This window comes from Artibeus jamaicensis, unplaced genomic scaffold (genome assembly GCF_021234435.1).
Source record: "Artibeus jamaicensis isolate MK-2021 breed Jamaican fruit bat unplaced genomic scaffold, CSHL_Jam_final contig_444, whole genome shotgun sequence".
Lineage (NCBI taxonomy): Eukaryota > Metazoa > Chordata > Mammalia > Chiroptera > Phyllostomidae > Artibeus > Artibeus jamaicensis.
Window position 1 is genome coordinate 7597348 of NW_026521831.1, and position 14849 is coordinate 7612196.

Sequence of the window (14849 nt, forward strand, 5' to 3'; positions counted from 1 at the left end):
GTCCTATCACGTTGCCCTGGCTGAGATCTTCAAAGACACTTGGTCTGAGGCCCCACCTGAAGGGCAGTAAACTGAGGCATAAAGGGGACACACGACATTCTCAGGGTCACAAGTAAGCGGCCGAACGGGGACCACCCGTAGCTTCCAGTCACTGAGGACGCCGGCGCGTGTGCTTACAGAGTTCCCGCTGGCCCACCCTGCCCTGTCCGACACAACGCAGTGCAGACATCTGGGGGAGGTCACGGCATCTCATCTTTATTTCTCATCCTTCTTTGAGCAGTTTGGGGAGGCAGGGGGCTTGTCAGTGGGGGGGTTGCCATCCTGACAGTCACCTCCACTGGGTCCATCTGGTGGAGAGGAAGGGTCTGTCTGCTTTGAACGCCCCATCCAGGCCCCAAAAGATGACCCAGCCACACCCAGCAGGGCTTTGGATGACAGGGAGAGTCCAGCCGCCCCTGGGGAAGAAGAGAATTTGACAGCATATGGAAGAGGTGGCCCCAGTGGCTCCAGGCAAGGATGTGGGGTCAGAGATCCCAGGGACCCTCCGAAGGCCAGAGGCCCCAACATCCCAAGCCTGTTCCCGCCCCTATTTCCTAAACCCCCAGGACAACTGCATTGGGAGGGGGCTGCCCAGAGAGTACACTTGAATCCTGGTGGTGAGTCCACCAGTGACAGAGGGCAGACCCTCTGAGAAATGGCAGGCACTCCCGTTCCACAGGACTAGGCTGGGGCCTCGAGAGCGGGCCAGGGGGGTGGCTGCCCAGATTTGGTAGGGTTGACTGGGAATGCAGACCGGCCAGGCTGTACCCCAGACCCACCCTCCAACCCCCAACCAAAAGAGGGAGCGGGGAGGGAGAGACAAAGGACCAGGGGCACCCCCCACCCTCCCCTCCTCCCCCTCCCGCTCAGGACACTTACCCACAGACTGCAGAGTGGCCACCAGGCTACCAGCGGCAACCCCTCCCCCGTTGGCAACGGCGGCTGCTGACATCATCTTGGCCGCTAGGGAGGAGGCTGCGATGCCTGCCCCGGTGAAACCCACGGCGCCCAGCACCACGGGCACCGCGCCCACAGCCACCACTGTGGGGAGGAGGGGGGGTTTGAGGCTGGCCATGGGACAGATGCCCCTTGATCTCCCTGACATCTTCCTGGTGGATAAATTGGGGTCTGCTTTGTCCTTGAGAGAGTCCCAGAGCAAAGACAGGGACCCACACAAGGGAAGGCTGCAGATGAGGTCCAAGGAGCCAACAGGCTCCCAGGACTGTTCTGGCACCTGTGCTGTTCTCGCAGCCTGGGACTCGAAGCCCCAGCCTCAGATGCGCTCGTGGACCATGAACTACGCTGAAGGAGCAGCGGTCTTCGGCCCTCTCCCTCCGGAAGGGAACACAGGGTCCTTCCCCCAAGCACAAAGGGCACACCAGAGCTGCTGTTTTGAAGGAGTGATGGGTGGGGGCTTCTGCCTGCTGCCCCTCAGGGCCCTGCAGGCATGGGGAGAAGGCAGGGGGAGCAGAGGGGGCGCTTTTTCCCTCCTCTCTTCTATCTCCAGAGCACAGCAGTCACGGAACACTCTTCAATGACGAAAATCTCTGCACCTGCTCTGTCTGATACTGCAGCCGTATGCGGCTGTCGAGCACTGAGATTTGGCTAGTGTGACTGAAACGTTTTTCTTTTCTTTCATTCCGGCCACCGTACTGGTGGACGCTGCTCTAGGGCTCACCAGATGAGCTACCAGGTTTGCAGAGCAGTTGCGGGAACCAGACGCAGCTCAGCTTGTGAGTTTGGGAACCACGCACCTGCAGGGCCCTGCTTCCTGGGGACAGATGTCATGGCTCTCCCAGGGTTTACACGTGGGGCTGAGGGAATCCTGGGCTTGGTCAAGGTAGGTTCCTCCCAGAGGCCTAGGACCAGGGGCAGGCGGGGGCTGGGGCTCCTCCCCAGAGAGACTCACCTCCTCCGGTCACAGCCAGACCAGCCATTTCTGGGGACACAAAGAACACGCATGAGCGCACCTCGCTGGTCTCCCCCCACCCCCCCCCCCCCGTTTCCCAAGGCAGGTGCCCTGTGGCTGGGTCGGAGGACAGAACAGCCCCCGCCGCCTCCCTGGGAAGTCTGATGCACTGAGCAGGCAGAGGTGGGTGCCGGTGTCCAAAGCTCTGAGAAGCTCCAGGTCGGGCAGTGCACAGCCTTCAAAAGGCTCCACCCTGCTCTTTGCAGCCCCTACGATGGGCATCATTGTCCAAAAAAAACCAAAAACAAAATGAAGAAGCAAGAAAAACACACTCTTTATTATTTGTTGTGGGATAAATCAACCTGTCTGTCCTCTCCCTCTTCCACAAACCCTGTGCCCATCCCAGGGTCCCAGGGTCCCAGGGTCCCAGGGTCCCAGGGTCCCAGGTCCAGGTGGAGTGAAATCCCTCCATCCTCTGGGGCTCAGCCCACCTGCCACATTTCAGCACAGGTGATATTTCCAACAAATTCACTTCCAAAGAGTCTTTGTCTCTATAGCCCACACAGACATATCCTAGGTCCATGTTGTCCCTAAGGTAAGCACTAGACACATGTAGCCACTTAAATCTTAAGCAACTGAAAAGAAAGAAAATTAAAAACCCAGTTGTACTAGCCACACCTCCAGTGTTCAAACATCACTGGGCGGGGGTGCTCCACCACAGAGCCCCTTCCCATTCTCCATGGATGGGAATACGTTTACCAAGACACGATCTGTTTGGGGAGGAAACATGGCCGATCTGTCAAAGGAGAAGGGCTTGAGCCTGTTCCTCAGTGGGCTTTTACTGGGTTCAGTTTGCACAGGAACACAGGCAAGCTCATCAGTCATCGTCAGGCAGTAAGGATCAAACAATACATAACATTCAAAGAACTATGAGGGCTTATTCTGAGTCAGGGTCAGTCAGCTAAAGGGCCATAAAACTTTGGGAAACAAACTTATTTTATGTTTGGACCCTTATCAGAAAATTAAGGGCATTCCTAGCAAAGCAGGTTTCACAGGATTTTATGCATTCTTTCCTAGGCCTGATGGCCCTAGGGAACTGCCTGTTCCTGCCCAGGGCCGCACCCACCTCCAAAACTGTTTCAGGTTTAAGTCAGGTGGGGGAAGTAAGGCAGCCAAGAGATTAGGAGACTTCTTAGAGACAGAATGAAGACTCGGGCTATGTCAAAGCTGAGGGGTGAGGGTCCATCACCCCCTTTTTCTATAGTTCCCCAAGTCCTTCCCTGACGGCCCCATCATGACCGTGCCTGTCTTAGGCCATCCCTCCCTTGAGAACTTTAATGCATCATCGGCTAACCAGTCATCTGCCTGGGGCCAAGCAGGGTGAAGTAAAGGGAGCAGAGGTGGTGCCCCTTCCAGGAAGATAAGCTTTGTCTCCTTAGTGGCTTAGGGCCCCAAGGTCTTTTTAGCCATGGGCAGGGCAGAGGAGGGGAGAAGGGGTGGATACAGCTTCTGAAACCAGGCAGTGCAGTTCTTAACATGTCACCCGTGGCTAGTGGTCACCACATTGGATGGCGCAGAGAACATGCTCATTATTGCAGAAAGTTGCCTTGACCCTGTCGTTAACAACTGCCTCCTCCCATTGTCTGCATCCCGCAGCCCCCCAGAGTCCCTCACCTCTTCCCTTTGCAGTCTCTGATTCTAGCACAGCCTGGAACAAGTCTTCACACTGGCATTTCCAATATCTGTATTAGTTTTCTGGGGCTGCTGTAACCAGGTACCACGATTCTCTCCTATTCTAGCTGTGGAGGCCAGGCACCTGAGTCCAAGCCATCGGCAGGGCTGTGCACTCTCTGAAGGCTCTAGGAGGGGTTCCTTCTCTGCCTCTTCTTAGCTCGCAGTGGCTGCCGGCAACCCTTGGCTTATGGCTGCATCACTCCCACCTCTGTCTCCGTCTTCACATGGCCTTCTCCCCGTGTCTGTTCTCTTCCCAGAAGGACACATGTCACACCCTACTCCAATATGACCTCCTCTCAACTTACATCAATTAAAAAGTATTTTAATGCCATTTCAATGCTAACTACTGCTTTTTACTTATGGGTAAGATAGAAAGAGGGAGGGAAGGATAGAGGGAGGGAGAGAGAGACATCAATTTGTTGTTTCACTCACTTATGCATTCACTGGTTGTGGCCTGTATGTGCCCTGACCGGGATCGAAACCGCAACCTTGGCGTATCAGGACCACGATCTAACCAACGGTGCTACCCCACCAGGACCTCAACTGACATCTTTATTACAACTACAGTCACATGCACAAGTACTGGGGGTTAGGATTGCATGTATCTCTTTGAGGGGACCCAATATAACCCACAACACCGTCCCTCATTCACCCCACGTCCTCCACGTCTTCTTCATCCATGTAGATTCCATCCCCACTCACCATAAGTGCCGCCCGCAGACCCTTGGCGCTCTCCCCGCCTCTCCCTCTCTTGTGCTCAAGCCCTCCAGGCTTTCCTGTTCTCTTCATTCCCCTACTCCCTGGGAACACCCAGCACTCACAGCCTCTCTCCCCCTCATCTCCCAGCCTACTGCACCTCCACCTCCTTGCATCCCCCAGCTTCCTACTTCACCGAGAAAACCAAGGCAACCAGAAGAGAGCTTCTGCGCACCCCCTTCTGTCGCCATGTCTCTGCCCCCTCACTCCTCTTGCCTGCCTGCTCCCGGCCACCTGCGTGCTGAGCTGGCCCGCTCTTTTCAACTCCAGGAAGAGCTCCTGTAGTGTTCCTCCCTTGCTTGTTCACCATCAGTCTCCCTCCGCCCTGGACCATTTCCAAGAGCACCCACCCAGGCTCTACCACCCCCCAGCTGAAAAACAAAGGCAGCCTCTCCCTCTGCACCACATCTTCCTGCAGTTGCCACCTCGCTTGGACCCATTCCCTATGGCAAAGATCCACAGAATAGTTTTCTACGTGGAGGGAGAGGCGGTATTGCACAGTGGTTAGGCACCTTGACGTGTGAAGACCAAGAGAGCCTGGAGTGATACAGCCACAAACCAAGGGACATCCAGGACTTCTGGCAGTCACTGGAAGCCAGAGGAGGCGTGGAGTAGATTCTCCCCTCAAGCTTTCAGAAGAAGCACGACCCTGTGGACACCCTGACTTGGGATTTCCAGCCTCCAGAACCGTGGGAGAGTACATCTCTGTGGTTTTAAGACACCATGTTTGTTTATGGCCGTCCTAGGAAACATTTTCCTCACCTGGCCTTCAGGGCTCATCCTTCCCCACGTCTCTTCTGCCACCCTTGCCTCGCCTTCTCAGGCCCCTCTCCTCTTGTCCGTCTGACCTCTGCGACGGCATGTCCAGGGCTCCGTCCTCGGATCCCCACTCCACTTCCGTTCCACCACTCGGCTGCCCTCACCCAGCACCCTGACTCTCGGGCCACCTGCACTCGGACACAGCCAGCCCAGACCTACTCAGCAGGTCTGCCTGGGTGTCTGAGAAGCACCTCAGACAGACGCGCCATGAGCTGGACACAGGTCCCCTGCCACAGCTGTCCCTCTGACGGCCGTTCAGCCCCAGGTTCTCGGCAGCCCTGCACATGTGGGGTCGGTGTTCTCCAGTTTCCCTCTCTGCACTCCAACCTACCCACAAATCCTGCTGACTAACCTTCAGAAGTACCCAGCCCGACCATCCTCTGCCTCTCCCATCACGGACCAGGCCACCAACGGGATTCCTGCAGTAGCTTCCTCACTGGCCCCTGAGTTTCCACACAGCGCAGCACCGTTCTCTCAGCAACCAGAATCGCGGGGCCATCCTAGATTCCCCTCTTTTTATCTCACTCCACCTCTAGTCTGTTAGCAACTCCCGTTGACTTCCCCTTTAATACAGGTCAAGAATCGGACCACCCCTATTACCTCCACCACTGCCACCCTGGTTGGCATCACCCCCCACTGTCCACGATCAGCGACATGGACATTACACAGAATAAAACGTATGCTCGCTGCTGGGGTACAGGGAAGAGCCGTGCTGTTGGCATCCTTCCCCAGCGCCAGGCACAGGTCTGTGAGCAAGAAGGAGCGAGGTGAGAACTTCAAAGAAATACAGACCAAGAGGGAACCTTTGTGCATTGAAGGACTCACGGTGGTCTGCACGTTGTGTTCCCAATTCATAGAGCAAAACCCAATGCCCAATGGGATGGGATTACGAGGTAGGGGACCTTTGGGAAGTAGCCGGCTCTGGAGGATAGAGCCCTCACAATGGGGATTAGTTCCCTTAGAAAAGACCTCGGAGAAGCCCCTTTGCTCCTTCCACCATGTGAGGTCACCGCGAACAGATGGCCGACCAGGAAGTGCACTCCCACCAGACACTAGTCTGCTGGTACCTTGACCTTGGACTCCCCCACCCTGTCCCCAGCACTGTGACAACTAAACTTCTGTTTACAGTCCACCAGGCTATGGCATTTTGCCACAGCAGCGCCGACGAAGACAGGACACAACCAACAGAGGGGAAAAGCAACCTGCAAGTCACGTAGCTGATAAGGAGTCAGTGCTCAGAACATATAACGAATCCCTCCAACAGTAACATGCCCAAATAACCCAATAAAAATGGGCAAGGACTGTGGACAGACATTTCTCCAAAGGTTACAAATGGCCAGTAAACACAGGAGAAGATGCTGGCATCCCCAGTCATTGGAGAAATATAAATCAAAACCACGATATTATTTCATACCCATTAGTATGGCTTCTACCTAAAAAAAAACAAACAAAAAACTGGAAAATGACCAGCGTGGGCTAGGATGTGAGCACTCGGAACCCTACGCACTGCTGCTGGGAACGTAAAATGGTGCAGGAGCTGCAGAAAACAGGGAGGTGGTTCCTCCAACAATGGAAGTAGAATGCCCTGTGCCCCAGCAATCCCACTTGTGCCTACGTACCCAAAGGAACCGAAAGCAGCGTCTTAAAGAGATACCTGCTCCCCATGTTCACAGCAGCATTACCCAGGACAGCCGAGAGGGGTAAGCCATCCAAGTGTCCACAGGCGGATGAATGGATAAACAACTGTGGTGTCTACATACCACAGCATACTGTTCAGCCTTTAGGTGGAAGGCAATTTTGACACATGGCTGAACGGTGGGACGTTATGCTAAGTGAAATAGGCCAATCACAGAAAGACAAATGCTGTATGGTTCCACTGTGGGCAATAAAAGGGGATCTGCCATGGAAAGCAACCTCACAGGGCAAGCCGATCACAGATCCCTAACCGGGCAGGTCGTGGTGGGGAGTCAAGCCCCAGGCCTATAACTTCTGTAGTGAAAGGTGTGAAGCCCGCCGGGTCCTTTATTCTGCTCCTTTATCTAGGCTAACACACCTTCGAAATACCAGAAGTGACACCCCGGAAGGGAGTGCTAACCCTCAAGAGAGCACATGATCTTGTTAACGATCCTGAAATCCAGCCCCCACTCGGCTTTCTACAGTCTTCCTTATGTCCCCTCCTTAATTTCAAAACTTCAAAAGACGGTTAAAAAACTGTTATTCCCAGCAACATTTGAGATCTTGCTTCTGGGCACAAGTCATCAGTTTGACTTATAAATTCTTGTGAAATCCTCTTCAGGTTTGGACATGTCGGGCATCAACACCACTCACATAAAATCCCTGGAGTCGTCAAATGCGTAGGGACAGAAAGTAGAACGGTGGGTGCCAGGGGCTGAGGGGAAGAGGGAGCGGGGAGTTCGCGCTGAGTGGGGACAGGGTGTCAGTGTTGGGAGATGACAAGTTCTGAAGACCAGCCATGCAACAGTGCAAATACCCTCAATACCACGGGACTGTGCAGTTAAGAACAGCTCAGTCGGCAAATTTCATGTCACATGTATTCTGCCACAGTAAAAAAAAAGCAGAGAGGACCTTTTGCTGGCCTATCCCCGGGCTGGCTGAATCTCAGAGATGAGACTGCTCCAGGAATGTGTCCTGGGAGTGGCTTGCCAATCACGCCCTGGTGCATCCGGAGGAGCAGTGGGAGAAACGAAACTGAGCCTGGCCTGGCTGCTGTGGGGCCCGCAGGTCAGGGCACTGGCCTTGGACTTCAGCTGGCAAAGAGCCAGGCCTGAGCTGTGCCCCCTGGGGGACCAGAGCCTGAGCAGCAGACCTCTGTGAGGAGCATAGGCCTCTGCACTCAGGCACAAACGGATCGACGCTAAGAGACGGCATGTGTCTGGCTCAGGGTCACTCAGTAAGTTGGCCACAAAGCCAGAACCTGAAGGGCAGTCCCTCTGACTTCAGCGCATCACCCACTTCCTCGCCCATACACACCAGGCCCCTTTTCTGGCAACGTTGGTGCACCAGCGTGTCCTCCAGGGACATGTGCCTTAATGCGGACAAGTCAGAGGGCTGAGCTGAGCGGTGAGGGAGAGGGAGGTCTGGTAGACTAACACCCAGGGAGCAATTACTTGCATGGTGGAAGAACTTCTCTCTTCCATGTGAGGGCGGGTCAGTGGAGTCTGAGCCAGGTCCATCGGGCCCTGATGGGGGCCCCTGCGGAGGCCCCCCAATAGCAGAACCAGCTGGGGATAGCTGGGATGTTTCTTCCTCCTCTGGAAAAGAAGCAGGGGGGGGAAGCCCACAGTGGGTAGGCAGCTGTGGGACCAAAGCTGTGGGGCCTGCCCCAGGCCCCTGAGGGGGCATGAGAGCCAGGGGCCCCAGATGGCACCTCTGCCATTTCTGGATGCTCTCAAGAACTTTGGTACAGGGAGGGGACCTCGGCGACAGCCACACTGAATGGTGATGGAACTGGAGATGAAACCGAGGAGAAGACAGAGAGAGGGAGACATGGCCACCGAGAGCGGGCAGGTCCTTCACTTCACAGAGGAGCAGGCAGAGGCCCAGGAGGGAAGAGATTCACCCATATGATGTACCTTAGTGGTGGCTCTGGGAGACCCCCTGTGCTCTGGGCCATGCACCCCAAGCCCCGGGCCACCTGGCCCTCCAGAGCCACCTGAGGGCACTCACCATCCGACTCCTGCAGGAGGGCATCAGGGGCAAACCCTTCCCCGTTCTCTATGGCTTTAGCTGACATCTTGCTGGAGGTGCTGGAACACTAGGTACACAGCATATGGTCACCACTATGTTTCCCAGAAACAGAGTCTGAACACCGAAGGGCTGTGCCCGATTTGTGATGGACTTGGGGTGAGGGGGGGCACCTCTCTGGAGCCCAGATCCCTGCCCTCTGTTCTATAGCAGTCAGTGGGCCCCTCCAGGCACATCCCCCAAATCGGCACAGACCCCAGCCAGCTTCATAACTTAACGACTTTGCCTGGCTCCCTGATCTCCAGGGTTCTATTCATCTGTCCCCTAACCACCGGCCCCACCCCAGCCTAAGTCTTAGGGCAAAAGTGGACTCAAACCCCTTCCCAGCACACTCACCTCTGATCACGGTGACAGCAGCCCTGGATGGCAGCAAAGAGGGATGGTGTGAGTGCAGTCTTTCCCCTTTTCCACCTCCCACGCCTCTGCCTACTTTGGGAAGTAATTGCCTGAGAAGGCAGAGCAGTGTCAAAAGTCCTGTGTGTAGTGAGGCTGCTGAGGCCTCTAGCAGGCTAAATAGTCCCGTCCTGGATGACGTGCAACTCCAAGAGCTGGATGAACCAGATGAGTCACGATCACTCTGGGCTCAGAGCCAGGGAGACCTCACCTTTGCCTTGCTAATGCAAAGATGGGGTGATTTCAATGCAACACAATGCCCCATAGATGACACTCAGCTTCTTGAAGCCCCCTTAAATGGTGGCCACCAGGATTGCATACCAATATGGTAAAGCTGGGGTTAAGTCAGATGCAACGTCCAAATAAACCAAGGCATACCTGGAACTCTCATTCACAGGAAGGGATCAATTTACTAGTCTCTCACTGGCTGGGAGCACTGGTGGACAGTTCCAGACTCCTTTGGTAGCTGCGTTCAGTGTTGTCTGGTGCACACAGGACAGGCTGCTACTGCGTTAACCGAGTCACTGCATTTCAAGGGCAATTGGCCATCCCACCCGGATAATGCAGTGGCCACTCCTTCACACATCCAATCAGCCGTATCCACTGACCAGCCAGTAGGGCTGGTACTGGAGCTAGGGCATCAGCTTCCTGATTGCCAGAGGGCGTCAGTGCCTTATGGGTCAGAATGTGAGAAACAAGACTGCCTCGAGCTCTTACAGGTGGACCCAAATGTCTATCAATATATCCTGATCCCACAAGGGCTTACTCATGGTCACTGACGCCTCTGGTTCCCATTTTCCAAGCCACTGGGTTCAATCCCTTTCCAATGGTCCAACTGCCAGTGCAAAAGGTTGATAGCCGGAGCTCACCCTCCGAGGTGTATAACTGCCCAGGGAAGACGGGCATCTTTGTCCTGCCATGGAGAGACATGAAGTCCCTCCTTGTTCCTCTGCCACCAGGGACAGCTCGTCTTTGTCATCCGACTCCTTCAGGAACCACCAGGACACAGGCTCTGTGCCACCCGGACACTTGGGGACACACTGGTCAAGTCCCCCAAGAAATGAGTCAAGTTCTGTCTCATGGTGGCTGCAAGGGGATAGGGAGGCTCACTTGACCTAAGCTTGGTGATCTCCCCCATTTCCTTTAGGGCAGGGATCCCCAAACCCCGGGCCATGGACCAACAGCCAACAGCAGTCTGTGGCCTGTTAGAAACTGGGCCGCACAGCAGGAGGTGAGTGGTGGGCAAGTCAGTGAAGAAGCTTTATCTGTATTTACAGCTGCTCCCCATCTCTCACGGTACCGCCTGAGCCCCCCCTCCCGTCAGATCAGCAGCACCATTCATTTCCCGTAGGAACGCAAATCCTACTGTGAACTGCGCATGCGAGGGATCTAGGCTCTGCGCTCCTTCCGAGACTCCAACACCTGGTGCTCTGAGGTGCAGCCGAGGCAGCGATGCCAGTGCCGGGGGCGGCTGATCGTGCAGACCATCAGCAGCAGAGACGTCTGACCGCACAGAGACCGCGGTAAGTCAGCTGCTTGCAGACTCACGGAAGCCCCGTCGGGAGCGGCAAGTAACAGTTAGGCTGCATCTGGTGGCAGGCTTTAAGTCGGAATCCGACACTTGTTCCAGTCCGCGAGTGGCCCACCCATTATATTACTTACCATTTCCACCCGCTCCTCCTTCCTGCACTATGCACTTGTCTCAGTCACGGTTTTGGTGAGCCCGCAAGCTAAGCCCAACCCAAATGAGTAAAAACAAACATCGCTGGAGAGCTTCTCTGAAAAGGGGGAAAGACCCAAGGATGAGACAGCAGAAGACTCTGAGACTGCCAACACAAAGAAAGCTGCATTTAAAAGAAAATACCAAGAGTTTTACCTAAATTATGGGTTCATTGCAACAGGTGACTCACCTTCTCCAAGCCTGCTTTGTATATAACATGTGCTGACTGGCTATCCAATTAAGTCACAAAACCTTCACAACTGATTCACCACAGGGACACCAAGCACCTTGCATTAAAAAACAAGCCTTTGGAGCTTTTCAAAAGAAAAAAAACATGCCCTTGAAGAACAGAAGCAACTGTTGGAGTCCCCCTCCTCGAATGTATCTGCACTGAGAGCACTGTTCTTAGTGGCTGACCGCGCTGCTGAAGCTAAGAAGCCCTTCACTGTTGGTGAAGACCTGATGCTGCCGCTGCTAAGGACGTTTGTCGTGAACTCTTAGGAGAAGCTTCAGTTCAGAAGGTGGCACGTGCTCCGACGCCATCACTAGACGAGTCGATGAAACAGCGGAGGGTGCTCAGGTACAACCGTTGGAGAGGGTTAATGAGGCACTGTGGTCCACAATCCAGGTTGACGCGTCTTGTTTTCATGCGGTATATTTTTCAGGAGGATGTGTCATGAGTGCTTTTGTTGCCCACCAATGCCTCCGCTCCAGAACTAGTCACGTCTCTGAGTGATTCCGCAGCAGGAAAACTGCACTGGTCATTCCGTGTCAGTGTGTGCACAGACGGAGCAGCTGCCGGGACTGGACGGCTTTCTGGTTTCACTACTCTGGCCAAAGAGGTCACTTCTGAATGCAAGTCTGTGCACTGTGTCACCTACAGAGAAATGCTGGCTAGCCAAAAATGTCACTTGAACTTAATGCTTTGTAGGATGTGATTAAAATGATCAACTACGTTAAAGTGCATGCCCTTAACTCACATCTGTGCACGCAGCTCTGTGAGGAGATGGATGCAGAGCACACACGTCTTCTCTTACACACACGTCTTCTCTTACACACACAGGTGAGACGGATTTCTACAGGGAAATCACTGGCCTGACTTTCTGAGTTACGAGAGCCGCTTCACAGATTTCTTTTAGAGAAACAGTCACCACTGGGAAAACATTTCAGTGACACAGAATGGGTCACAAAACTTGCTTACTTGTGTGACACAGTGTGACATATTCAACCTGCTCAAGAAACTCACTCTGTCACTTCAGGGGAGAATGACAACTGTATCCAAGTCATCAGATGAAAGAGCTGCATTCAAAGCCAAACTGGAATTATGAGGGCGACGAGTGGACACTGGGATTTTTGACACGTTTCAAACATTTGCAGATTTTGAAAGAGACCGAGCCAGGACCTTCTTTCTCCCAGCTGGTGTCTGAGCACCTGTCTCAGCTTTCAGAGGAGTTGGAGCATTTACTCCCCAACCACAAAAGACCCCCGAACTGGGAAGGAGTGGATCCACGACCCATTTGTGAACAAACCAGGTGAATCGACTTTACAGGTGCCTTTCAGCATAGGTCACACTACTAAGATAGGGGGTAAAAGCAGTTTTACCTGATACACAGGAACAAACACAGGGAGGCTGCTACATTGAGGACACAAAGAAATGTGGCCCAAATGAAAGAACAGAACAAAACCCCAGAAAAAGAACTAAATGAAATGGAGATAACCAACCTATCAGAGGCAAAGTTCAAAACACTGGTTATCAAGATACTCAGAGAACTCCTTGAGTACAGCAGAAAAATAAAGAAAGTGAAGGATACACTGCATGAAATAAAGAAAAATCCACAGGAAACCAAAAGTGGAGGGAAGGAAGCTGGGATTCAAAGTCACAATTTGGAACATAAGGAAGAGATAAACTTTCAACCAAAACTAAAAGAAGAAACAAGAACTCAAAACAATAAGGTTAGGCTTAGGAACCTCTGGAACATCTCCAAACATGCCAGCATCTTAATTGTAGGGATGCCAGAAGGAGAAAAGGAAGAGCAAGAAATTGAAAACTCATTTCAAAAAATAATGAAAGAAAACTTCCCTAATTTGGTGAAGGAAATAGACATACAAATCCAGGAAGCACAGAGTCCCAAAAAGGTGGACCCAAAGAGGACCACACCAAAACGCATCATAATTAAAATCCCAAAGGTTAAAGATAAAAAGAAAATCTCAAAAGCAGCAAGAGAAAAACAGAGAGTTATGGGTAAAGGAATTCCCATAAGACTATCAGCTGATTTCTCAAAAGAAACTGGAGGCAAGAAAGGACTGGCAAGTATTCAAAGTGACAAAAAGCAAGGACCCACAGCCTAGATTACTCTATCCAGAAAAGCTATCATTTAGAATGGAAGAGCAAATAAAAGAGCTTCCCAGACAAAGTAAAGTTAAATAAGTTTATCATCACCAAGCCCTTATTACAGGAAATGTTAGAGACTTGATCAAAACCATGCACATTAAAAAGGCAACAAGTTCACAACTATTAACAACCAGATCTAAAAAAAAAAACTAAGCAAACAACCCAGAACAAGAACAGAATCACAACATGGAGCTGACATGGAGATGCCATCATCAGCTGGGAGGGGGACGGGGGGAGAATGGGGGAGAAGGTAGAGGGAAATAAGAAGCATAATTTGTAGGTACAAAATAGACTGGTGGATGTTAAAAATAGTACAGGAACTGGACAAGTCAAAGAACTTACACAACCCATGGATGTGAACTAAGGGGAGGAATGCTGGAGGGAAGGGAGGTACAGGGCAGAGGAGGGCAAAGGGGTAAAATGGGAACAACTGTAACAGCATAATCAATTTTAAAAAGTATATTTAAGACCACTTAAAATCTCCATACATTCCGGATTAAATTCAAGGCAGATTGCCACGAAAGCACTGAAAAGCCTGCTTCCATCGCTAACAATCTTTGTGAAGCAGGGTTTTCTGCAGTGACAAGAACCCAAACAAGAAGACAGAGTAGACTGGACATGAGCAACACACTTCAGGTGTCACTGTGGTTCCATCACTGCCAGGTGGAACAGTCTAGTTGTAGAAAAACAGGCTGGGGGCTTGCATCGATTCTCATTATGGTGAGCTGCATAATTATTTCATTTTATATTACAATGTAATAATAATAGAAATAAAGTTCACAATAAATGTAACTCACTTGAATCATCTGGATACCATCTCTGCCCCCCTCCCCAAGAAAAGTTGTCTTCCACAAAATCAATTCCTGGGGCCAAAGAAGTTGGGGACCGCTGCTTTAGGGCTTCCCAAAGTTCCCCAGACTGTGAAGCTGATTTCTCTGCATATAAGAAAGGAACCAGTTTAACTTTGCGGTTCAAGCCTGGACGAGGACCTGCCCTCAACCATCAGCGAACAATGAAAAAACTGCGGAAAACAACACTTCCAATGCAGGCTGGTTGGGTTGCAAATTAATTGCTAAAACATTTGCAAGGCGACACTCACAGGTAAGCAGCTGCTGCACTGCAAGCAAAAAAACAACCAAGCTTGCGTCCCAGCGCTGGAGCTGGCCCTTGGAGCATAGAGACCATCCCCTGCCCACTAATCACAGGAAGAACGAACCTTCAAAGCGTAGAATTTCCGCCCTCTTCACTCCCACACTGCAGAAATACTTGATAACACCCAGTAGCGAATCAAATGGCTGCGTCTAGAATGGGGGCTGGACTTC

At 52.4% G+C, this 14849-nt stretch overlaps 1 protein-coding gene across 4 annotated transcripts; it reads right to left on the reverse strand.

Annotated features, from left to right (window-relative positions):
- Positions 1-234: 234 nt before the first annotated feature.
- Positions 235-14830, reverse strand: LOC119037868 (interferon alpha-inducible protein 27-like protein 2). Of its 4 annotated transcripts, none has more exons than XM_053665976.1 (7): positions 14744-14830; positions 11326-12012; positions 9359-9468; positions 8386-8529; positions 1949-1978; positions 919-1080; positions 235-455 (listed from the first exon to the last, which is right to left on the reverse strand). In XM_053665976.1, the coding sequence occupies exons 2-7, from the start codon at positions 11352-11354 to the stop codon at positions 256-258; spliced, it is 675 nt and encodes a 224-aa protein (XP_053521951.1). In that variant the 5' UTR covers positions 11355-12012; positions 14744-14830; the 3' UTR covers positions 235-255. The 4 variants fall into 4 exon arrangements, with proteins under 4 accessions (XP_053521951.1, XP_053521952.1, XP_053521949.1 ...); XM_053665977.1 differs by lacking the exon at positions 11326-12012 and adding an exon at positions 8945-9032 and having other exon boundaries at positions 14744-14824; XM_053665974.1 differs by lacking the exons at positions 11326-12012; positions 14744-14830 and adding an exon at positions 14627-14737.
- Between the last annotated feature and the right edge of the window lie 19 nt (positions 14831-14849).

Coding starts and splice junctions, on each gene's coding strand:
- LOC119037868 (XM_053665974.1), bottom strand. CDS start 14,712: ATGGTCTCTATGCTCCAAGGGCCAGCTCCAGCGCTGGGACGCAAGCTT. Junction 1,979..8,385: donor GAAGTTCTTCCACCATGCAA/GTAATTGCTCCC, acceptor TTGTGTCCCCAG/AAATGGCTGGTCTGGCTGTG. Junction 1,081..1,948: donor TCTGGCTGTGACCGGAGGAG/GTGAGTCTCTCT, acceptor TCCTCCCCACAG/TGGTGGCTGTGGGCGCGGTG.